Consider the following 24,684-nt stretch of genomic DNA (forward strand, 5'->3'; position numbering starts at 1 on the left):
ACTGAAAAGCATCGCTTCATGTGTGATATTTAAAAACATCACTGGTGTTTGTTTTTTTTAAAGAAAAGTTTTCAGATTAATAATAAACTAAGAGAATGGAGATTGAAGGTTCAGCATGTAATGTCATGGCTGAATTTTCATAGTAGCTGATGATCTTAATCAACTCCTCCTTCAACTCCAAAGAGGTAGCAGGATCAAGGGTGAATTTTAATTTCTTCTTTTAAACAATATTTAAAAATAACACCCTGATAAATCTACCTTATAACTTGTACCTTGTGCTGTGTGGATTCTACTAGAACATGTCTACATGCTTGATTGGTCAAAAAATGATTTTCCTCAGACTGTATGTGCTCAAACACCTGTATTCAAACTCTTCCTGAAAAAAGCCCAATCTGCTGTTGTCAGCTTGACTGGGTCTTCTATCGGTGCCTCTCTGCACCATCACTGAGGCCAAAGGATTGACTGAAATAGAGTATAGTGGCACTTTTTCTACAGTGAAAAATCACTGATGAAAAGCTAAACCAAAACTGTCAAAACCAGACATGTCCCAGCAGGAACATGATCTGGAATCAAAGAAATTATCAGCATTAGCATGTAGGTAGATAGGTAGCAGTTTTCCTGCAGCCTAAATGACTGTAAACGAGTAATACAGCCCTTTCTATCGTGAAAAATCATCAATAAAAGCTTCTAACCACAACCGGACTTGTACGAGCAGGCATATGATCTTTAATCTGTGAATAATCAGCAAAATAAGCAACCAAAATTACATCTTTCCCTGATAATATGCAGCTCCCTGGCATGTAACTGCAGTAGCAGTGCACTTGCAACTGGGGAGTGACAGTTGTGGAGCATAGTGGCCCTTTTTACCTTAAAAAATCACCAATAAAAGCTTTTCAACACAACGGGACATGTTCGAGCAGGAATACGATCCGAATTTGGGGAAAAATCAGCCATGATTCCTTGATGTTAGCATGTAGCTAGATGTAGCAGTGCACTTGCAGGTGGTATAATGACTAAAATGGAGTATAGTGGCACTTTCTACCGTAAAATATCACCAATAAAAGCTTCTAAAAGCAGCCGCACATGTGTGAAGAGGATGCAAAAAGAGCTGGATTTATTGTCCAGCTTTTTAACTATCCTCCCACCAGATTAAAAGAAAATCTCTTCATGCGAATACTGTCGTTTGATATTTTAAAAATAACACTGGTGGCTGTTTTTAAATAAAAGCCTCAGATAAATAATATATTTAGATAATGGGCAGCCAGAGTTCAGCATGAGCTACTTCCACACTGATGCTTAATGCGTGGGATTAATGTACTGTAAGAAACCTTAAATTTACAATATGCACCATCAACGTGTAAACACACTACATCACATAAGGCAGCACAAATAAAACATGATCTAGATGGTGTGCATTTTCAGTTGGCTGAACGGTGCGCTGTAATGCATTTCATTTATGTGGGTCAAAAGGTTAATAAGCCACAGCGGTGATATATAACATCCATCTCACACGGAGGCTTCTGATGGAATATGTGAATCCAGCATGTAATTTACTGTCACAACATTTCCTGTCCCTCCATCTCTCAACTCACTGGGAACAGTGACCTCTATCTCACGGCTGCACTCCACAATAACCGGCCCCTGCGAGCTGTATCTATGTGGTGTCAGCTGTTGCTTCATACTAAAGTGTGATTGTGGTGGCGGATGGATGTGTTGGGAGGGTGGGCGAGGGCGTGATGCATCTATTCCCGCAATAAGTCCGCTCTGACGATGGCGCCTGTGTAACAGAGATATCTCAGTAAACTGAATATCATTCTCCCAGACATGAGAGACGAGCGCGAGCAGCTTCATGTGCTGCACCGCTCTCTGTGCTGTCGGGGGGATGAAAGAGAGAGAATCCAGGGAGAAGTCGTTCGGTGTGTGTGTGATCTGGATGCGGCAGTGTAACATATGTGTGCTGAGAAACACATAAACGGTGACTGGACACGCTGGACGTGAATTTTCTTTTGACGTCAGTTTATACTTTTACTCCACCACATTTCAGTGCGGATGTATTATATATTTTTTTACTGCAGTTATCTGAATGCTGTTACTTTAAAGATGAAGATTTCTGCATGAAAAATCATGAGAAAAGGTTATAAAATCTGATGTTTTGTTATAAATTTAAGAGTTTATACAAGTACAGCTGCAATGATTAGCTGATTAATGACCTTTCAAGGGACAGGAAATTAATTGCCAAATATTTTGATAAAAATTAAAGTCATTTTTCCCTTTTTTTTAAAAAATCATTTTGAATTTTGTGGGTGTTTTTTCTACATATTTATTCATCTTTAATAATTTTGTGGGTGTTTTTTATGATTTTGAGTTTTTGGGGCATGTTTTTCAGTTTTTTAAATAATTGTGAGTTTCTATGAAAAAAAAAATCTGTTTTTAGAGTAATTTGAATTTTGTGGTACAAATTTTGAGTTTTGGGGGTGTTTGGTTTGTTTGTTTAAAGATTTCTCTGCATTTGGTCCTTATATTTTTAATACTAAAAGTACTTTTTTGCTGAATTACTTTTACTTAAGCAAAATTCCAATGCTAGACTTTAACTCGTAATAGAGTATTTCCGCAGTGCAGTATTAGTACCCTTGCTTAAGTAAAGCATCTGGATTATTCTTTGACCACTGCTTGTCGCATCATTAAAATGGAAATGTGAACATGGCTTGTAATCACTGACTGGTATCTAATTATTATTATGATATTTAATGACTGATTGTAATTGTATGTACGTCTAAGCCTTGTATTACAGCAGATCAAGCTGATTGTCTAAGAAATAGTCTAATAAAATCAAGCCATGCATGAACATGCACATTCAGAAACAGATTACTGTGCATAATACAATTAAGGTATTTATTTGGAACATTGAACATATATGTTTTCTACTACTACCAGCAGATGCTTTTCAGCAAATACAGAATGGCTGTACCTCTTACATGATTAGCTGACAGTTGTTAGGGGACGGTCAACTATAAAGTTGTACATTAATTAATTAATTAAAATGTTCACATGCTTTAAACAGTCCAGCCTGCTCTGACTGGTCAGTGTTTCTGTATCTGTGCTCTCTGCGTCCCAGCACTGTCACTGCAGTCGATGAATGGCTGTAACAGAGTTTAACGGCACTTTCTACTATATTAAAAAAAAAAAAAAAAAAAAAAAACAATAAAAGCTTCTAAACCAAAATCCTAACAACCTGATATGTTCCAACAGAAATATGATCTAAAATCAGGATGGACTGAACAACGTCTGACGATAGCATGTAGCTACGTGTAGCAGTGTAAGTTATGTAATGTAAACACTTACATTCAACAAATGACCATATAAAGAAATCTGTCACGGGGCCTTTAGCTCAGTGAGAAGAGCATGCGCCCCATTTAGGCTAAGTCCTTAGCAGCGACCCAGGTTCGATTCTGGCTTGCGACCCTTTGCTCTCTCCCTTTCCTGTCACTCTCTGACTGCGCTATAATAAAGGCACGAAAAGCCAAAAAAAAAAAAATCTTAAAAAAAAAGAGAAAGAAATCTGTCACAACAAGAGGTTTTTGCTCACAGGTACTGCAGAAAGTCCAGTTTCACTTGGTATGCCATTACTTGTGCATATCTTCACCTCGTTTATTTTCACTTGTTTGTGTCATGTTTAATATTACCTTAAAGGAATAGGTTGACATTTTGGAAAAGAGACTTATTTGCTATTTTTTTGCTGGGAATTTGAAGAGCAGATTAACAATTAATTAGCAATTGGGTTCCAGCCCAATATTTAACCCCATACAACCTCATTAAGCTTATTAAACAGCCGACATAAAATATGTTCATTGGTGAGCTTGTTCTTTTGTTACTGCCTGTTAACATGTACATGTTTTGACATATAGTACTATTTGGATGCTGTATAAAATTATATTAATTATATTTCGGCACCTCATGTTTTACCAAATTTACCTCATTAACTATGTTGCGGGTATTTCCTTAAATACAAATGTGTATATGTATTTATCCAGTAATTGTATATGTATAGTAATACATAATAATACAGTAATACACACGGCGGTGATGCACTCAGTCCTGTGACTGCTTTTGTGACATGCATTTAAGGCCCGGGTTCCTACTCACTGTGGGTTTTCTTTATTTTAAATGATTAAATTGTAGAAATTGAAGGGAAATAATGGAAGAGAAGTGATAAAATGCAAGTATTGCTCATATGCTTTTGAAAACACATAATTAGCTACTTTTGTGATGAAGTGAATGTCGTCATTCAGCATTTAGAAATTCTTTTTTGGTTTTGGTTGTATTAGTAGAGCAGGAGTAAATATCCAAATCCTTGTGGCAAAGTAATAAAACACAGCAGGTTTACTGGAAATGTACCGGACATTAAGTTTTAAAAAAGTAAAAAACAAATAAGAAAATCAACCTAAAAAGGTGATAAAAAATAAGTATACATTTTTGTTCTGTACCATTATTTTCAATACATAATACAAATGACTCTAAATATAGTTTTCTGTCCTTTTGTCCCCTTTTTTGGATAATATCTTACAAACCTACCCCCTTTTTAAACACTAATTTTCAGGTTATATTTTGTCAACTTTTCCAAATTTCTCACAATCTGCCAGACATCTCTTACAATGTCAGTCATTGCCTTGTTTTCTCTGTATTTGAGAGAAATCAAATCGTATTGTTCAGGTTTCAAAGGGTTAAAGTAAGATCAACTTGTCAGATTTTACAGTGTACATACACCCACATGTACACACACACTCCTACCTCTCCCTCTTTATCTCTCGCCACCGTATGCATTGAGCATTAAGGTAATGGTAACTAACTCCCGCTCTGACGCCACAGTCATCAGGCCTGGTTAGGTGTAATTACTGACAATTAAAGTGGCAATGCAGAACGGAGTCAATGGAGCGATTGTGACGATACTGTTGGTAGCCTTAACAGATGTAGAGGACAATGGTCTTGTTAGTATTTCAAGTAGATACTCTAATGTATAGTAAAGTGGGTTTTTCCCCCCTCAAGTGCAATGTGTGTAGAAACCCGCCTCCCCTTGGAAAATGATTTCAATAATGTGGATCTAAAAAAGCATTTCATTTATGCTACAAACAATCCTCCAGAGCTTAAATATAGACTTTTGATTGCTCTTTTTCCCTTGAAGTCAAAACTATGCAAATAGACGATGTCTAAGCTCAAAGAGCGGATGATGTTTCCCTCCAGCCAGATGAAGTCATCCTGTTTAAGCTGTTGCTTTAAGAGCTGGTGCTGCGTTCAGGAGGCTGCAGCCCACTTAGGACCGCTGCACCTCCATCTTCCTCAGTAACAGTGCTTTTCCAATTATGCTGTCTTTGGAGGAACACTGGGCGTCTGTGGGTGTGTGTACGAGACCGATGTGTGTGTATGTGCATGTGTACATGTGGACAATGTGTGTGATAAATGGAGGGGCAGACGTCAGCAGCCTCACAGCAGAGCCTGCAAGCCCTCACTTCCTCCCAGTGATGGAGATGAGGAAATAATGAGGCCCAGTTCTGCTCTGTGTGTGTGTGTGTGTGTGTGTGTGTGTGTGTGTGTGTGTGTGTGTGTGTGTGTGTTAGGGAGTTGAGGAGTAATGAATCTCCTCTTCATCCTCTCCCTTAGACAGTGGCGTCTGCCTCAACCCATCTCCTCTCTAATTCATCTCCCTAGAAAACAAGCAAGCCACGGACCACTGATCTAAACAACAACACCTAGAAACCCGCCATTAGAGTTGGAGGCAAAGCACCAGCGACATGACGGAGTTCCTTTCTGGTTTCGCCATAATGACCTTCTCCTTTGTTTGCTTTGGACAAAGCCCAGCTGAGGATGGGATGTCTCTCCTGAATAATGTAAAGGTATTTTTTTTTAAATAAACAAGTCAACCATTCATACTTCTGTAAATGTCACTGGCTTTTTTAATCTTTAAATTTGAAACCTATAACAACAGTATTCTCATGAAATATTCATAAAGTAACAGGTGCATCCTGTTAGGAGGTGTTTGTGCATATGTTGCTGGCGTACGTCATACAGGACATTAAAAAAGGCACTGAATATGTTTCACTCGTTACTGATTCCTGAACAACACTTTTGACTCCAACGCCGTGATCACGTTTGCTATTGACAAAACACCTGAACCCCTGGAGTCAGGAAAACGGTGGCAGGGCCAGACATCGTAAAGATTCAGGCTCCCAAACCAATATTTTCCTTTTTCCTATTTACGGCAGCTTTATGCACTATTTTTCAAGCCATCTGAGATCAAAGAAAGCCTAAGACCTGTACATCATTTAGGAAAAACACGATTGTTACCAATGGAAAAAATTATTCTTTAGAGCGGTGGTTCGTTACAATGGAAGGTTATCCTCCGAAGAGTACCGAAACAATTAATTTCATCGCACACAACAAAGATCCAAGACTTTTCCAAAACTTGCAATGATTTTTACATAATGCATGAGTTTTCCAAGCCTGGAAAATAAGATGTAATTTTTTTTTTATGTTTTCAGGTTTCTCCTGACCGTGGGAACCCTGTAACTAGAGACGGTGTTTTGTTTGTTCGTTCTGGGCTACTGTAAGAATTTGACATAAACTGCACCTTAAAAACATTTTTTGGTAATCTATGCTGGAGTAGAGTTCACAGAATAAATGTTTAGCTGACAAATCTGCTACATTTGAATCCATGCCATAATAATCGCAAATCAAGGACCCCCAACACTGCCAAGTAAAAGTGGTCCTCAATGGTATGAAATGAATATTGGGACAACAGAAGAACATTTACTCAATTATATTAGATTCCTTTAGGGAAGAGCAGATTTAGGGCCTTTGAAAAACCCTGAATCTGTGATTGAGCCCCAGAAGCCACCCCCTGCTCCGCCCCTGAAGAACAACCTAATCCTGAATGTCAGTAAGACTAAGGAGCTGAAATTGGACTTTGGAGGATGCAGGAAAGGGACTACGCCCCCCTTAATATCAACGGCTCCGCTGTGGAGAGGGTGGACAGCTTCAAATATGTTGGTGTCCTCATCGCTGAGGGCCTGACCTGGGCGCTGCACACTGACTCAGTGGTGACAAAAGCACAAAAGCAAGGAAGAAACACCTCAAACGCCTGAGGACATCCTGGGTATCCCTTGAAAAAGTCTTTTTTTTATTCCTGCACCATCAAGGGCGTCCTGATGGGCAACATCACAGCCAGGTATGGAAATAACACCAAACACAAGCAGAGCAGCTTCAAAGTGGCTGATGCTTGTGTACCGTAACCATATTGTCTGACGTATAAGCACAGACTATATTTCCTTATAGACAACATTAAACTGATTTAAACAGCCTGGAACGTAGTGAAACCAACAAAGACAACATATAGTTGCAAATAGTCCTGCCCATGTGGCCATTTTAACAGCCCAAATACTTTCTTTAGTCCTATTTTCATGGGAATTGTATTTCCTGGGGACCTCATGTGATTTAGAAATTGACCACCTATAGCCCTGTTCGTACAGGACTAGTATTACGTAGGAAGCTCCGGTAATTTGTAATAGTTGTGGAGGAAGTCTGTAATTTTAATCCCATGCCATTTGTAAAGTAAAAATTCCAGGGCAAATTATCTACCTTATTTGTGCAAACACAGAGGTCAAGGGATAATATTAGTCCTGTGCGAATCAGCAACTGTGTGATTTGCTGGTTATTTGGGTTAGTTTTAGTTGGTTTTGTTTTTTCTGTGCTGGGGAATAATGTCAGTAAATATGAGTGAAATACAGAAATCTCTTTACTTAAATTTACTGACATTATTCCCACAGGTAAAATGGCGCACATGCTAAACTACAGCCTACAAACATTAATAATTCTCTTCCATATATTATATAATAAGCTAGTGACACTGTAATAGTATTCATGTTAAAATTCAGAATTGATCCAGATCATGGAGTGTGTCGGCGAGTGTGTCAAGGCTGCTTCTATTACAGGTGGCCAAGGAGACACAGACCTGGTCCAGATGTAAACACAGAGGCTACTTGTATTTAAATAATTACACAGGTGAAGAGTTTATGTATTTCATTCTATAGATAACTGACATAGACATGGTTTTGCTTGTCAGTGTTTTTTTTTTTTTTAAGTCTTAGATAAATTAGAAGTGGAGTGTTGTTTAGCCTCCAGACAGCCTGCAGTCAGTCCCACACAGCCAGGCAACTGCGAGCTGTGATAGATGTATGCTGTCATAAAATACAGCCTAATATCATCGCTCATTTACTATACATTTTAAACTAATTAATATGTGGCTGCAAATACTTAGATGCCAGTCAGAATATGGTCTAATGACAAATCTCCAGCTCAGCCAGATTTAACCGACTATGCTGTCTCAAAGTTGCGTACACAAGCTAAGACGTGACGTGAGATGTGATAGTAGCCTCTGCTCACGTCCACACTGATAAATGCCCAAATCTGTGTGGAAAAGACTGCGAACCCACTTTTCTGTTGTACGTTCGTTTCATAAATGAGGGCAGTTATCCCATGCTACCCATCTCATCATCTGTCAAGATTTCACTCCTCTGATGGATTTGAGTTTTCGTTTTCTGCAAACGGGTCTCCATGCTGTGTAGCGAGATGAACCCCCTGCATCCAAAATGCTGTCAAAGTTTCATTTATAATTGCCGACACGTCCCCCGAGAAGTCCCTCTGGGAAAAGAGGTAGAAACGAGGTGCAGAAAAAACATAAATACGACCCAAAATCACTGATTCACAAGAGACCTATATTATCACATAACCTCTGTTTTTGGCAAAATCCGGTAGATAATTTGTGGTTCAGATTAGCATGAGATGCAGACAATCTCCGCAGTTATTTCAAATTACCAGAGGTCCCCAGGCATTACTAGCCGAGTGCAAATAGAGCTTTTCTTGAACTGATATTCGATGACTTTGATGATATCCCACTGCGCTGAGTCCCGCCACAACACGCTGTTTCAACAGACATTACATCATTTAAAGGGCATCATGAGGATATCTGATAGTGTCTTTAATGCACGCCTCTGGGGTTCTCTATGACGTCTGATTTCATACAATCATTACTGATTCTCTTTATCAACAAAAAAACAGTAAACAACCATTTCAATGCTTGTCTCCTTGGTCTGGTGATACCAACATGAACCAAAGCTCTGCGTGATATTTGTTTAAACAATATTCTTCACACAGTTTTGCCTCAGAACATTTCAAGAAGTCCATCCTCCAGAGACGTCTTCAAACATCATCATATCATTCAGAGGCGGTCATTAAACACTTTTTGTGCTCAATAAATCTCGGTTGTAGAAATGAGTCGGGCTCCAGATCAATATCATCATTATTCCTCATGATTCATACTCTACAGTCAGAGCTTTTGGATATTGTTGTCCAAACATACTGGCAAAGAAGATAAATAATAACTAGCAGTCGGTACATCACCAGTGGCCTTTCCACTCCCAGAGAAACACCAGAAAGCAGATAAGAATGAAGTTCTGCAGGAGATAATCACATTAGCATACGCAACACAAACACACTGTAGTATGTTTAAAGCTCCTGATGGGGAGAAAAACAGAGGCAAGAGATGAGGTTGACTCCACTACTCTGATTAAAGGCCCCTCCTCAGAGCGAGTCCTTGAAAGAGTAATGGGCAGTCGTGAACTGGCTTTACCTCCATTAACCAAACCAGCAAACATTTACATAATGTACACATAATGTGCTGATTCATTCTGTCCTGATTCAAACAAGGCTCAGATAACTCACCGAGGCTGTATCACACCATTCATCACAGAAGGTCATTTACATCCAAAAGCACTTAAGAGCCGCTGCACATATATCTTTGTCTACATGCATTATGGGATATTTTCAGAAGATTGTATAATGCATCACCTCGTATCATTGGGTCACATCATTCTGAGATACAAAGATGGAGTTCCTCAGCCATTTCTGGCACGCTACTCCCTTTTCAGTCACAAAAATTGATGACGATGATGTCATGAAGTTTTATCAAGATTAAATTTAATTTTAAAGGCAATGGAATAGGCTCCAAGTAAATGGTATAAGAATTACTTTCTATTTTAGACCATTCTCTTATTCTGACGGGCTATGATTTACAGTCCAAAAACATGCAGGTTTAAGGTGAACTCCCTAAAACAGTGACAATCTTACTATAGAGTGCTCCAGGGATAATGTTTCACTGTAGGCCAACCCAGAAACATAAAAAAAATATAAAAAAAGCACATGGAATTTTTCCATTGGATTTTAGATGATGGCAGAAAATAAACTCTGTGAACAAACGTTTGATACGTTCAAGTTTTGATCAGCAAGATAATCTCCACAAACAAACAGCACTTTCAGGATTTTTGAAGCCAAAATGTAATCAATAGAAGTAAAAAAAGCTATTGCTGGGCTGAAATGAACTAAGCTATGGTCTCATCACCACCACTAGCGGCTGAAGAGCCGTGTTCATCGTCGCTCGGCGTGATGGTGCTCTGTAGTCTCATTTAGCCACTTGACATTTCATGTCGCTGAACAAAAGCTTAAAGTCTCTTCAGCTTGTGTCAACCACAGACCTTATTCCAAGCTTCTAACCAAAAATCCATAAAGAAAAAAATCCATTGACTTTGAGACGAGGGAACTGTGCTAAAATGCTAATTCATCTCTAGGCTTTTGGACTGGTTACCCCGGTTCTCTATAGAGACAGAGTGCAATAAGTCCCGCCAATACCACAGGGGAAAACAAATTATCACTCAGTTGACTTTATTGCATGATAGTGCTTCTTTTAGGACATTTCTACAATGTCAGGATTTGATAGCATTTCAGCACATTTCTAGGATTTTAGGTCATTAGGGTCTTAGCTAGGACCTCTGTCAGGGGGTGTGGGGGATCCTCCACTGGCACTTTTTGATGCTGTTTTATGCACTCTGGCATGTAAAAAGTCCAAAAACAATTCCCAGTGTGGATCACTTTATTTTCATTGTGAATTAAAGCCTCTGGGAAACCAAATCACTATCAAATCATTATCGCTGCTTTCATCCTTTTGATAACAAATGGGTGCATCTCAGCTCGTGTTGCATGTGCTACGTTATGCCAACTGTAGGCTAAAGTAACGTCGATGACAAAGCATTTCGTATAATCACCATTCAGTGACGGAGAGAAATGTATTATTTTGAGAATCGTCTGACTCTCAAAGTTCAGAGGGTGCGTTCGGAAACACTCACTCTGAGTGCTGGAGTGCACTCCGACACAAAATGGACCATTCGTAATTTCGAACAACAGCTTTCTCATTTTAGTGCAGCGCGTCAGAGTCAAGATTGCTGGACCTGATAAGACTGTACCACTCTGACTCTGCTTTGCTCCAAGGCTGTTGTCATGGGGACGAGAGACAGCTGACAAAGGTGGGATCCAAGGAGGTGTCAATCAAAATATGTTCTGCCACGCCCACACAGTCTGGACAAAATGCTGTTATCCTCAAAATAAGTTGTTTTCAACTTGGGTTTCTAAGAGTTGGGAACATTTATTTTCAGAATTTTGTAGAAACTTCATGAGACACAACTTTGATATGTTCAGTCTTATGATTTCAAGCCACGTTTCCACGGGCTTTGGAAAATGGTTGGGGGGTCACCCGGCACCCTATTGTGGGCCAGACTTGACCCGCAGGCTGCAAGTTGAGTATCACTGATGTAGAGGACGGACTGATGGATGGATCATCTGTTCCTTTATCCATGAAACTGCCGATATGAAAGCTTGACTGTATATAACTAGGAGATGGTCCACACGTTAGCAATTATATCTTCCTTCAATCTGAGTCATAACTCAACCTATTGAACCTGCCTCCAGCACCTGCTTCATTCAGCTGAACCCACTAATCAATACGCTCCTCTGAGATCATCCCACTCACTTCCCTCTGTACATACCCAAATATATTACCTAGTGACATTAAAGAGCCTCTCCGGGCTATATAATACAAGCACAGAGAGCAAATACCAGTAATGAAGGGATAAAGGATTTAATAATGACAGCATCAGCCTCAGCCAAAGCTCGATTTTTATCACCACGTTCTGTGAATCAGTGTTTTCTCCAAAACCGTGTGTCCTCACTTGCTCTGCACACACATTTACTCAGGCACATTGCAGCAGAGGCCGCATGAATTGGACACCTGATGAGATAGGAAGCGCCAGTTACACTGACCGACTGGATAAAAGAAAGCCAGCATGGCCGCTAAACAAACACCATCAGCCGCAGTTTGGTCTCCGAGCTCCTTCATGAACTCCATCGATGGAAGGCAAACATGAAGCAGACACGCTTCCCCAAGTCGGCCTCACACCGCACGCTGCTGCACCACGTTGCACAGCTGAGGAGGCGTATGCCAAGACAAGTTAAGCCTTTGACATGTGTGTGTGAGTCAGGACCTCACTGGTGGAGTGTGTTCATGCATAAGCATGTGCTTAAACCCAATGGGCAGCCTCTATTTTTATTTCCTCTCACACGCATGAGCAAACAAAGAAATGGACACACACATTCACAGGTTTCAAATCTAGATGAACACTGCCGTTGCCAAAAAAAAAAAAAAAAAGATTCATGCTCAGATTCAAGCACATGTGCTGACAAACACACAGGATCCTCATTAAAATTCACTGGCGTCTGCAGCAGCAGTGTGGAGTAAGGGCTGTGTAAGTCCTTCCACAGATAACACAGAGAAAGCAGGCTATTGTCTTATTCTAATCCTTCTTTTGAGGGACTGTAGTGAGAAATATCAGGGAGGAGTGAGGATGTGTGTGAAAAGCTTCCGTAAACTGATATCTACAGTCCAGTGGGTTGTTACTCACAATAAATGCGCCACCTGATTCTTACAATTTCACAGCCGCTGACAAACTGGCACCAGCTGACTAGGCAGACAACATTAATATCATCTGCACAGCATTAGCATATGGACAAACAGTACAAAGTGTTTTTTCTTTCCTGGGAAACTTGGCTACCTATTTTTTGTTTTTTTTTCTCCGCACTGCATCTCTGTGTTCTCAATTTATTCCAGTTTGCCAGGCTCGTTCAGACCATTTTAAAGTGAGTTTTAAAGTAGTCCTTTATCACAACCTGTACAGTAAATGCTGACCTGGATGGAGCAGGTTCAAGGTACACCAATTTGTTCCGGCTGAAATCATTCTGTTTCGCTCTCTCCGAGTTAATTTGACAACCTCAATGTTTGGGCACAAATAATGGACCTGAAGATTGTATTGTTTCTCGGCCGAAAACGGAGTTGTGCAGGATTCATTCAGCAGATTAATAATAGGGTTGCAACTAACTATTATATTTATTTGAATAAATTCAACATTTAATCTAAAAATTAAAAAAACACTATAAGTTAAGGCTGTGGAAACAGGGCAAATTGGCTTAATTTCTTTTAAAACGGCAGTGAAGAACCAAAAAAAAAAAACCACCAGAAATGAGCAAGAAATGATTTAAAAGAAAAAATTACATTAAAAATAGCATAAACAACAAAAAACAAACCCAAAGAACAAAATGGGAAAATTATAGTAATTCTGTAAAAAGTAATTATAACATACACAATTCTGATAAATATAAACATAGTTCTCTCTTTTTTATATTCTAAATCTGCTATTATCTTGCAATTTGCAGGATATTTCTTGCCAAGTTGCTCATTGCTTTTATCCCATGTTTTTAAAAGAAATCAAACCAATTTGCTCAGGGTCCAAAGGTTTAAATACTTGTGAAAGGCATCTGAATGCAGCACAAGCAAAGTGATGTCAATTCAGGCTTCAAAGGGTTCGTGGAGCTCTAGGCTTTTTTTTGAATGAGTTTTTTTGTGTAATGTGAAATACAGAAGAGCTGCAAATCCTCTCACTTGTAAAGCACGTGCACAGAGGACACATTGATTGCTGGACAACTTAATCAGTGGTCAAAACTGTTGTTTTTTTTTTATTCACAAATTGATTTCAGTTTTTGTCAATTGCTTTGGCACATTCACAGCTACTTATTCAACATCCACATCATCCATTAACTTGTGCATGTCATTCTTTCGAATAAACTGCAAATATTTTGGCACATTCATGCAAATGATTTTGTGAAATTGTCTGCTGTTTCCTGCATTATTAATTACTTATATCAAGTTGTCCAATATGTAATATACTGGTTCTCTGTTGAACAGCCTTACCCAGCAAAACATCCAGGTATTAATTCACTGCATAAATCATTGCTTGCAAAATCTCTAAACGAGTTGTCAAAATCTGACATTATATTTTCCATACATTTCTATGTAATTTTTTTATGCAGGAGAGTCCTGAGTTGTGCTGCATCACAAGGGAAGGTATCCGTTGTGATGTGGATGAGAATCGGTGGCCGGAAAGACACATATGTCAGGAGGTGTAGACAGACTGCGCAGTTATTCCCCATACAGTGCTGCATATGCAGTTCTGCCTAAGGCGTGTTTCCTGTGTTTACGTTTCTAATTTTGTTTTTTTTTCTTTGAGCTCTGCAGTGTAATACAATACAGAGTAAAACAGCCCCGTTTCACTCCCTGCTCGTCAAAAAACATTGGTCAGTGGCCCTCGGCATCAGATACCAACTCACACATGGACCCATTAAAGGTGGTATGAGACACACCAGGAGGCAGATTTTTTTGACACCTCATGCAACTACTGCAGTATTATGAGCCAGAACGAGAGGGCAGGGGAAAGGATCAAACAAGCTCTGGACTTTCACCCAGGAGACCGCTGTTAGTGTCTTGTGTAAATCCAGAGTTATTTATAAGTGCTTGTATGTGTAGCACACTGCGCTAGTAACATATGTCATGTAATCTATGCATGTCATTTTATATAACATAGTATTAGTAACAAACATACTTATTTAAAGCCAAATGATGATTTTTCTAAACCTAACCACATACTTTTATTGCTTTAACTTAAAGAAGTAGACCAAAGTTTTTACCTATGTTCTAAAATCATTTTGAAATGAGACCGTATACATTTAACAAGTAAAACCTGTATATTTCATGAAAAAAGTGTTTATTTTTAAAAGACACAATGCATGTCTTAAGTGTAAATTGACACAGCTACCTTTGGTGTCTAAAACTGATGCAGGAGTGTATGGCAATTAACGGAGCGTAGATATTCAAAGAGTGTGAAGTGAGAATGTGTTGGGTTATAACGGCAGCGTTACAATGACAACATGGCTCTGCATTTTAACATCAATGACACTTGTTATCCTAAAGCCACTGCTACGTTCACAGACATAAATATTAACTTCTGAGAGATAAACTGAGGATGTTGAGGAAGTTAAATTCTTTTAACTTCAACCCTTTTAACCCTTCGTGGGCTGCTGTTTGTGCAAATTGTTTTGAGAAATTCACCTACTGTTGTGCAAATTTTAAGGATTAAAATGTTATCATCTCAACACGTTCTCACTTCCCACTTGTCAATTATGGCTACTTGTTCAGTACCCCTGTGCTTAAAATTATGAGGCTCTAGGTAGCCCTCTAGGGTCAGTTTTGGAGGTGTCAGTTTTCCAATATAACATATGTAGTGTCTTTTTAAATAAATTTCAGTGTTTACAGGAAACATACAGTTTCTGCTTGTTCCATGTATACATTCACTACATAAAACCTCCTGATGAACTACCTGGTGAGGTTTAGCAAAAGATCGTGGTTGGGGTTAAAATGAAATTGACTTCTGGTTTTAAACAGGACACAAACATGAACTCCTTTGTGAAAGTCCAGAATTTATTTGACCCATGCATCCACCTCGACTTCCTCTCTAATCGGACTTTTTTGTTCTCTGTACTCTCATGTGCTTTAATAATCTCATATTACCCACAAATAGGTTAACACTGGAGTTACTTTAAAGCCTGAACATCGCATACAGAAGCTAACGGTGCCTTGGTGCTGGTATCGGACGCCGAGGGGCATGGCCAAGTCTGGTATTTCACACACTGGGAATGACATCATGCTGACCTTTTCTGCACTATTGAATACGTTAATATTAACAGTATTTATTTTGTGATTACTAAAATGACTAGAAAGTTCATTAACAACATACTGGACATTGCAATATTTCATGCCCCTGAAGTTTTTCCAAACACTTTGTTTTTTTGTCAGTCACTTTGGAGACATTCTTCCCTGGTCGCCTCCTCTCCAAATCTCTTTTAGATAGATTGTGCCGGTGATGGTCAATGAACTCTCTGAGCCCACAATAAGCTGGCCCTGCAGAACTCCTAAGCCCCCCTCAATCAGTCACTCAATGAAACATTAGATGCTGCAGCAAAATTAATGCAGCTGAAATTAAATGAAAACACTGAAAAGACTCCCCTGTAGGAAAAAGAAGTGAGCATCTTAAGCTTAAAATCGATCAGCGCAGGAGTTGGGCAAGGTTCTTTATTAACTTTGCAGAGGACCTTCCCCACAGACCAAACTGCACACAAACACAACTGAAGTGTCAGCAGGTATAAAATGTGCTTAGATGGACCTCAGAGCTTTGTAAATACGTTGGCTTTGAGCTGCTGTGTAGCTAATATCAGCTCCTCCGGGCTGCAGAGGTCAGTTATTACCATTTCCTGTCTGTCTGTCTGACTGTCTGTACATTTAGCCTTTCTTATTCCCTGCATTTAATTGCACTGAGTCAGAGTCAAGCGTGCTGCAGCTGCCTCCATGAAGGCCGGGGTTTCTCAAAGCACACTTTGATCTAATAAATGTGCATATGTGAATAAGATCGCTTGTGCTTATTTCGAAAATTGAAAACAAGACCCTTGATTCCAGGAAGCAGAAGCAAATAAATGCTCTCAGAAGAAACCAAGGAAGAAACAGTAAAAAGATCATTCAGGCTATAAGCCTTTGAATGTACAACATGCATCTGGTTACCATCTTCCCTTTGCAGTAATGTCGCAGGCCATTATAACCTCTGCTTTTATGTCCTACACATAAACCGAGTGATACCAACAGCATGCCAGATACATCTGAAAGAGACAGCAAACATAATTCAAGGTGTTGTTGTTGGGTGGTCCACCTCCAAAACACCAATTTTAATACTAATTAAAAATTGTAGCTGCAAAGCACTAAAAATAGCATGTACTGCAGAGGCCCATCAATTAAATTCACCCTCAGGGGACAGCTGTAACATTGCTCAGGAGGACTGATGTGCTTTTGCTGGATGTGCAACATAGCACAATGCTAGCTAATGAAGCACACACATACTGTGTTACAAGGCCGGATGCAAGGACATCATCAGGATGGCAATTTAAAACTCCACTGTGTAAAAAATCTCTATATTTTATTCAATATTTGAAGGTTTTTTCCTACTTTGTTGATGCATGTGCATGACAGAGCTGCATCACATTATATTACTTATATCACTATAAAATAATGACATAACTACTGTTTTTATCATTGGATTTTTATATGATACTGCTATATCAAGGTATTTTTTTCATTTTTATCATGTATTTAACAGTACTGCATAGTCTTTATTCCATTCTTCACATAAATAACACCATATACTTTATTATTATGTACTCCATACACTAAAGTATCTATACTTATATAATATAGACTCAACACATTATTGTTGCTGGAGTTGTACCGCAGGTTTTCTGGATTTCTTTGGCACAAATATTTCCATGATTCATCTACATTATCTAAAGTGCTCTTATGTATATGGAGTATATGCTTATAAACAGGTTGGAGGAAGTATTCAGATCCTTAAATTAAGTAAAAGTACTAATACCACAATGTAAAAATACTCTGTTATTAGTAAAATCCCTGCATTAAAAATCTTACTTAAATAAAAGTATGAAAGTAAAATCACTAAAATGTACTTAAATAATTAATAGAAAAAGCACTCAATGCAGAAAATGTTTAAGGGAAACTGGTATTTTTCAACCTGGATCCTGCAGGCTGCAGCCACAGTGGTGACGCTGGCTCCATTGTGATCTCTATGGAAAACTGTGCATTGTCACTAAACGTTTGTCCACTAAAAGTGTCTGTTTTTGCCACTGACAGACTCAGGTTGTTACTATAGGTGTCTGACAACACAACGGAAAGGATCCCTGTGGAGAAATAAAATGTTTTTCCTTAACCTTCGCTGATCTGTTTTTTAGTCTAACCAAGTTCTACTCAAAAAAATATTTTCTGAAATATCTCAAACTTTTCCACATTGTTGAAAACCATGACACTGAAAATCTCGTAGAAATTAAGCAATACTTCCTGTACTCCAGCACAACAAACTCCCAGCACTCCTGCCTACAAACTCTCACAAGATTTCAGACCAAGACTTCTCTCTGAGCCAGACTTGGTCACATAAACAAGCAAAAGTTAAGGAAAAATGTATTATTTCTCCCCTATGATACCAATCTGAGCCTGTTAGTGGCAAAAATAAGCACTTTTAGTGGACGTGAACTACTGGTGCAAAATGTTCTTACACTGCAGCTCCTTTTGTTCAATACTGGATCAATATCAAAAATGATCTGTTTCCATTCATCACTTAGACACAAAAACATGCGAAAATAGAGTTCTGGTTATAAATACAGAAGTTTCCTTTTAATCAAGAATCCTCATATTTAAGAAACTGAAACCATTAACTATTTTCACATAAAACAATGACTGAAACGATTTAAGAATTAACTAATTTCCTTATCAATAGACTAATCGTTTCACCTGCACTTGTATATTTTCAAAGGGTTTATGTGCATAAATCTAAAGTTTAAAATGAACTAGTGGCCTAATAAAATAAACGTGATCAATTAAAAAGTGCAACACTTCCCTCTGAAGTGTAGTGTAAACGAAAAAGTGGCATGAGATTCAAATAGTAAAGGAAGGTAAAAGTACCTCAAATTTGTAGTTAAGTACAGTACATGAGTAAATGTATTTATTTACATTCCATCACTTATCAACGTCATCTCTCATCCTCAGCTTTTTATTTACTTTTATTCAATTCATCTTTATGTGTTTTCATAAATTCTTATCTTATTACCTTAAATACACATTTTTAGTGCATCAGCAGTGTGGAAACTCTGACCTCAAAATGCAGCTCACTGAGGCTCCGCGCCTTTTTTATTATCCTCAGGTCTGTCTCTGTTGTGTTTTCCGGCTCCACTACCACGTCTGCTCCTTCGGCTCTTTAGTGCAGCCAAGGTGAAACGGTGCACGGAGGGAACGAGGCCTCTGACTGTCAGCTACTGAGATACATTCAGCCTCTGCTCCGCTGCTCCATTAAGACCTTCCACCAACAGCTTTCTAAACAAGTTTCAACTCTGCAACCTTTGCCCGTGTCAGTCCAAATCAACAGATACAAGGAGGTGGCTCACACACAGAGGAGGGAAAGAATAAGACGGAAAGGAAATATGGGCAGAGGAGAAGGAAGAGAGAGCACCACGGCACAAAGAGTCCAGCGTTACCACTCAATGGATCAAGAGACTGAAGCAAAAGTGAAAATTTGCGGTGGCTAGGATCTGTCAAAGGCACCAAATGCAGGACTTAAGATTTATCTCAGCAGAGTTTTTTCAAAGATGAAATAAGACGAGGTCTGCCCTTGATACGTCTGATTACAATCCACCTACACTATTACTCATCGGATTTAAACTCCCACTTGTTGGAGGTTGTCTGAGGGTCCGGCTGTGATGAAAGGGCAGCGACTCCCCTGTCTCGCCGCTCTTCGACCGCTCACGAGGTGAAATAGGACAATCGATGCCCAATCAATAAAAACAATAGCACTGCATCACTGTTTTCTTTGATGAATGCTAATGAGCCTCCACCGCTTGTCGTGCAGATACTTTAAAAATAGAGAGGTTGCACTTACAGTCGATGGCCGTGTCGGAGTAATAAAGGCGCTTTAGCTTAATTAACATTCTCAGGAGAGCCAAGGGGTCTGTTGGATGCTCTACCGCCGAATAACTACATTTACTGCAGAAATATTTGCTATATTAGGCTGTAAGGCTTCATGTTGTTAAACACAGATCAGTGCTAATCGTCTGTGCTGCAGTTGTCTGTGTTCATATGTTGACTTTCTTGGAGTTAAGAAATTTAAGGCATTTCCAGCACTTGTTTCATTTTACATAATTTCTTTCCTGGCGCTTTAAATTGATTTAATACTAAAGCATATATACTGGTTATAATCTAAAAGTTAACTGTGCTGAAAGCTGCACTATCAGAGTATGTTTTATTAAGCTGCTAAGAGACTGTATTTGTTTCATGATCAGCTCTGTAAATAGCAACCTCTTCAGAGTAATGTTTGTCTCGAATGTGTCCTCAGCAGGAGACAAAGCAAGACAGTGACTAGTCCTTAGCACTGTAACACAGACAAAGACTCTATTACCCTTTTACCACCCAAATAAGCGCATGCACGTTTTTTTTAAAATGGGGAAACCCATTTAAAACAGGCAATAGACTGCACCAAAACACCAAGTCACATTCCTTTTATATGTAAATGTACTTGGCAATAAAACTAGAATCAGATTCGGATTCAGAAGAAGAAATGACACAAAACATTGCATAAAAAAAATAAATAAATAATTAAAAAGTCAGAGAAGATTGCATAAAAAACACAACACCTGGTCTCTATCTTAAAATGGCAAATGTCATCATGATAGTAGTATCATCGCCATGGTCACATCTGTTTAACGCTGAAGAAAGCCTAGAGCTGAAACGCATCCGTTTCTGTCTGCTGCTGTGCATTTTTATACAGTATCAAATGCTTATCAGTGGGTGCTCACGACTTCATTCTATAACTGTGACTTTTGTCGGCATCCAAAACACTTTAAAGGATTTTTCAGTGAGCACGCCACTTCTTTTGTTTGAACGGTTCTGTTTAAACCATCAACAACTACTGATGATATGTGAGGGTCTTAAAGGGTTGTCTTATTTCATTGGGGAATATTTCAACAACTGTCCCTTTCAACTCTGTTCTGAGGGGCACAGAGACTCTTAAAATGAGTCGTAGAGTTAACAAAATAAGAAATGGGATAACACCTAGTACCTACAACGTTGGGCTTCTTACAGTTGTCTGTCTGCCTCACTTGGGTATCTTTGTAAATATACGATAACAGCGGGAACATTTTTTTATCCGTGTTTATCATCATCACACTTACAGTAGACATCCACTCTGATGGACTTGATTGCAGGGGATCCAAGGCCGTTCTCAGCCTTGCAGTAGTAGCGACCTCCTTGGGTCCTCAGGATCTTTGCAATGTGCAACGTCTCGTTGAACACACTGGAGTCCTGGAAACGATCCGACACGCTGCCGGCTGTCTTGGTCCATCGGATCTGTGGGGGACAAAGGGTAGAAATGACTGTACTGTACTTCCAGGTCTGATTTAGAGTGAGCCGTTCGACAAAGCTTCAGGTAGGAAGTCGATATACAGTATGAATCAAAATGACACTGTACATTCTTAAATAAAAGCTTTATTTCAAGTACTGGCCACAGCTGCGGCTGGCATGAACAACCTGGTAATAGAAAATGAAGGGGTGCAATTACCTTTAGCTCACACGGTACGTTCAGCATCATATGAAGTTCCACAGCACACATTTCATCTGTATACAGCTCTGAGTTTCTCTTTTCAGCAGAAATATTGTTTTAATTTCATGCTCAGTTTCTTTTAATCCCTGTTCCGTCATTGAACCTCATCAGCCATGCACATTTTTAAACTAAAAGCTGAGATTCTGCCGATTTAGCCACTGAAAGGCGGTTTTTAGTGTCAAACGTCATTGCAGGAAAGCGTAACAGAGGCTTTCACCAACAAAATGAACATTTGTAAGTCTAACGTAGGAACAAAGAATCCAAAAACTGAAAAAAAAAACAGTAAAAGGTGTCCACAGCAAAACAACATCTGTATACAAACTCTCAATGTGTGCAGTGTAATCCCAGGCCTATTTACCCAGTTGTATTCTCAATGCTTCCCAAAACACATGCATTTTGGCTAAAACCTTCTATTTAAAACACTTTGTAGAATTTAGATTGATTTGATACTAAAGCACACTCGTTACAATCTAAAAACTTCGTGTGCTGGAAGCTGCACTATAATATGTTTTACTACACCGCTAAGAGACTGACTTTGTTGCATGATCAGGGCTGTGAATAAAAACCTTTTCAGGGTAATGGCTGCCTGGAACAAGTCCTAGCAGGAAATAAAGCAACACTACGGCCAGTCCTTTGCACAATAACACAAATAGAGTCTCTAATAGTCGTTCCTCTGGGTATCTCGTCATTTTGTTTGCTTCTTTGTAAACACATAACTACAGCGGAAACATTTTCCAGCCATGCACGTCATCACACTGACAGTGACCATCTACTCTGATGGACTTGACTGCAGTAGATCCAAGGCAGTTCTCAGCCTACGCTCAGTACTTCCCAAACATGCACTGTACCTAAAACCTCACTTTTTGCAACACAAGTGGCACACATGGACAGGATTGTGCATTTTAACTCTGCTCGTGCATTCCTTTGAGTTGCAGAGGCGTGCTGCTCCTGTGTGTGAGACTCTTGATGTGGAAGTGTTTTAAATAAAAAGGGTTTCACGGAAATGCATGTATTTGGGAAGTACTGAGCATACAACGGGATACATGAGACTTTGATTTTACTGCACAAGTTGTGTACGAGTTGGCAAACTGATGTTTTGATAAAGTTTTGCTGTTGGTAAATGCGGCCACCTACGACATGAATTTATCCATAATGTTTGCTGTTTTGGGAATCTTTGTTCGCTGTGGAGGCATGAGAGCAAAACAAAGTTTTCTTTACAAGCTAATATACGTCTGGTCATTTTGTGGGTGAACCATTCCTTTGAAATCTACTGAAAAACAGCAAAATGAAGCAACTCATGAATTATTTCAGCACTTAACTCCGAGCAGCTCATGTTATCAAGAGAACAGGCTCGCTTGAAGGAAGTGTTGAGTTTGTAATAAGAGCAGCAACTTTAACATCTTTATGACCAAGAAGAAGAAATGAAATCCTAGTTCCCACGCCAAACGTGGCCCATGTGTGGACTTTGAACAGCGCAATCTGGTTCCCAAGCCCTGTAGACTGAACTACTGCAACCCAAAATAGTCTGCCAAACAAACTTCCAGAAAACTAGATTTATACTGATGAAAGGAAACAAGATAAAATGTGTCAACTAATGTGGTAGATTTGGTGGTAGATTGTGGGAAAATGCCATATAAAATAACATATGGTCTCCTTAACCAGTTGCTAAAGTATAAGGGAATACCGAAATACATAACTGTAGAACAATACTCGCACAAGGAGAGGCTCTCTCTGAACTTTAGGTGACCGGCAGGAATAAATAGCTAAGGAATGTGAAAAACAACTTGTGTTGTTATGAGGGAAAGGACTGTTATGGTGATATGACACTGTGCCCTTCAAAGAAGTGAGATAGGAGAGAGCCTAGAAAGGCAGAAGTCATGGTGGTTGGGCAAGGAAGGAGGGAGAGAGGAAAAGAAAGGTTAGGCTATGAGATTGGAGAGGAGAGGTAAAGTAGGTGGATTTCTTCGCTGGCCGGCGACCCCATCACTTCGTGCTCTTTGACTCTCTTAACCTGTAATCTGAAAAAGTCCTTTAATAAAGCGTGAGTGGAAAAGGTGGTGGTGTGGGCAGGCAGATCAAGCAGCTGTTTCCCCGTTTCCGGTCTTTATGCAAGTTAAGTTAACCGGCGGCCATCTGTTGGTTAAATATTTATCACACCGACATGAGAGTGGTATCAATGTTCGCATGAACTCTCGGCAAGAAAGTGAACGAACTTGTTCCCCCAAACATCAAACAACTCTTTTAAAGGCCCAGACTGTAGGATGTAGTGGCATCTAATTATTAAAATGTATCCTGTGTGCAAAGATTGTAGTAACTGCAGTGGCCAACGCAAAAATGCCAGCGGCTTTGTCTAAAGCCAGTCTTTGGTTTGTACGTTTCTTCTATATGAACATGGCAGGCTCTATTTTTAAAGTATCTGTATTAATCAAAACATAGTTATGAATATTATTTACCATTTCTCCTGATAGATGCCCTGAACTGTACACATCTTTAATCCTTTGAAACCTGGAATGACATCATTTTTCTTGTGCTAATTTCAGACACCGCCCACAAGTATTTAAACTTTTGAACCCTGAGCAAATTGGCTTGATTTCTTTTGAAAACATGGAAAAAAGGCAATGAGCTACTCAGTAAGAAATGTTCAACAAACTGCAAGAAATTTTTTTTAAAGCCAGCGAAGATTGTCAAGGGAAAAAGAAAAAAAAGCTAGGGAAAAAATAAATTTAGAATTGTTATAATTACAAATGATGTCAAAAAAAGTATATCATTTTTTAAGCAACTTTTCCAGGTCATTCCGTTTTTCTGTTTCTGTCTTTTTAGTTTGTTTGATTTACTTTCTTTTTAGTTGTTTTTTATACAAATTTTGAGATAATTTTCTTGTAATTTTTTTTATTTTTTTTTTACAACTTTCTTGGTAATTTAGAAGTGATTTCTATTTCGCTCATTGCCTTCTTTCCATATTTCTGAAAGAAATGAAGCCAACTTGCTTAGGTCTCAAAGGGTTAAAATAGGTGCAGATCAGAAATCAGGCCTCTTACAAAAATATAAGGACAAATAGCTTTTAAAAAAAGAGGAAATAAAGGTTAATCTAATATAATGTTCTGGTTTTTTCTTGTAATTGTGGTAAAAAGGCAACCACTTGTAAATTTGCAGGAAATTC

General features: G+C 39.0%; 1 protein-coding gene across 1 annotated transcript in view; it reads right to left on the reverse strand.

The window, feature by feature from the left end:
* LOC121955372 (MAM domain-containing glycosylphosphatidylinositol anchor protein 2-like) overlaps positions 1-24,684 on the reverse strand; it is a 250,182-nt gene that overhangs the window by 131,307 nt on the left and 94,191 nt on the right. Inside the window, exon 3 of the mRNA XM_042503302.1 lies at positions 21,097-21,271. Within this exon, the coding sequence (XP_042359236.1) occupies positions 21,097-21,271 (175 nt within the window). The remainder of the gene's footprint in view (positions 1-21,096; positions 21,272-24,684) is intronic.

Source organism: Plectropomus leopardus, chromosome 16 (genome assembly GCF_008729295.1).
Source record: "Plectropomus leopardus isolate mb chromosome 16, YSFRI_Pleo_2.0, whole genome shotgun sequence".
Lineage (NCBI taxonomy): Eukaryota > Metazoa > Chordata > Actinopteri > Perciformes > Serranidae > Plectropomus > Plectropomus leopardus.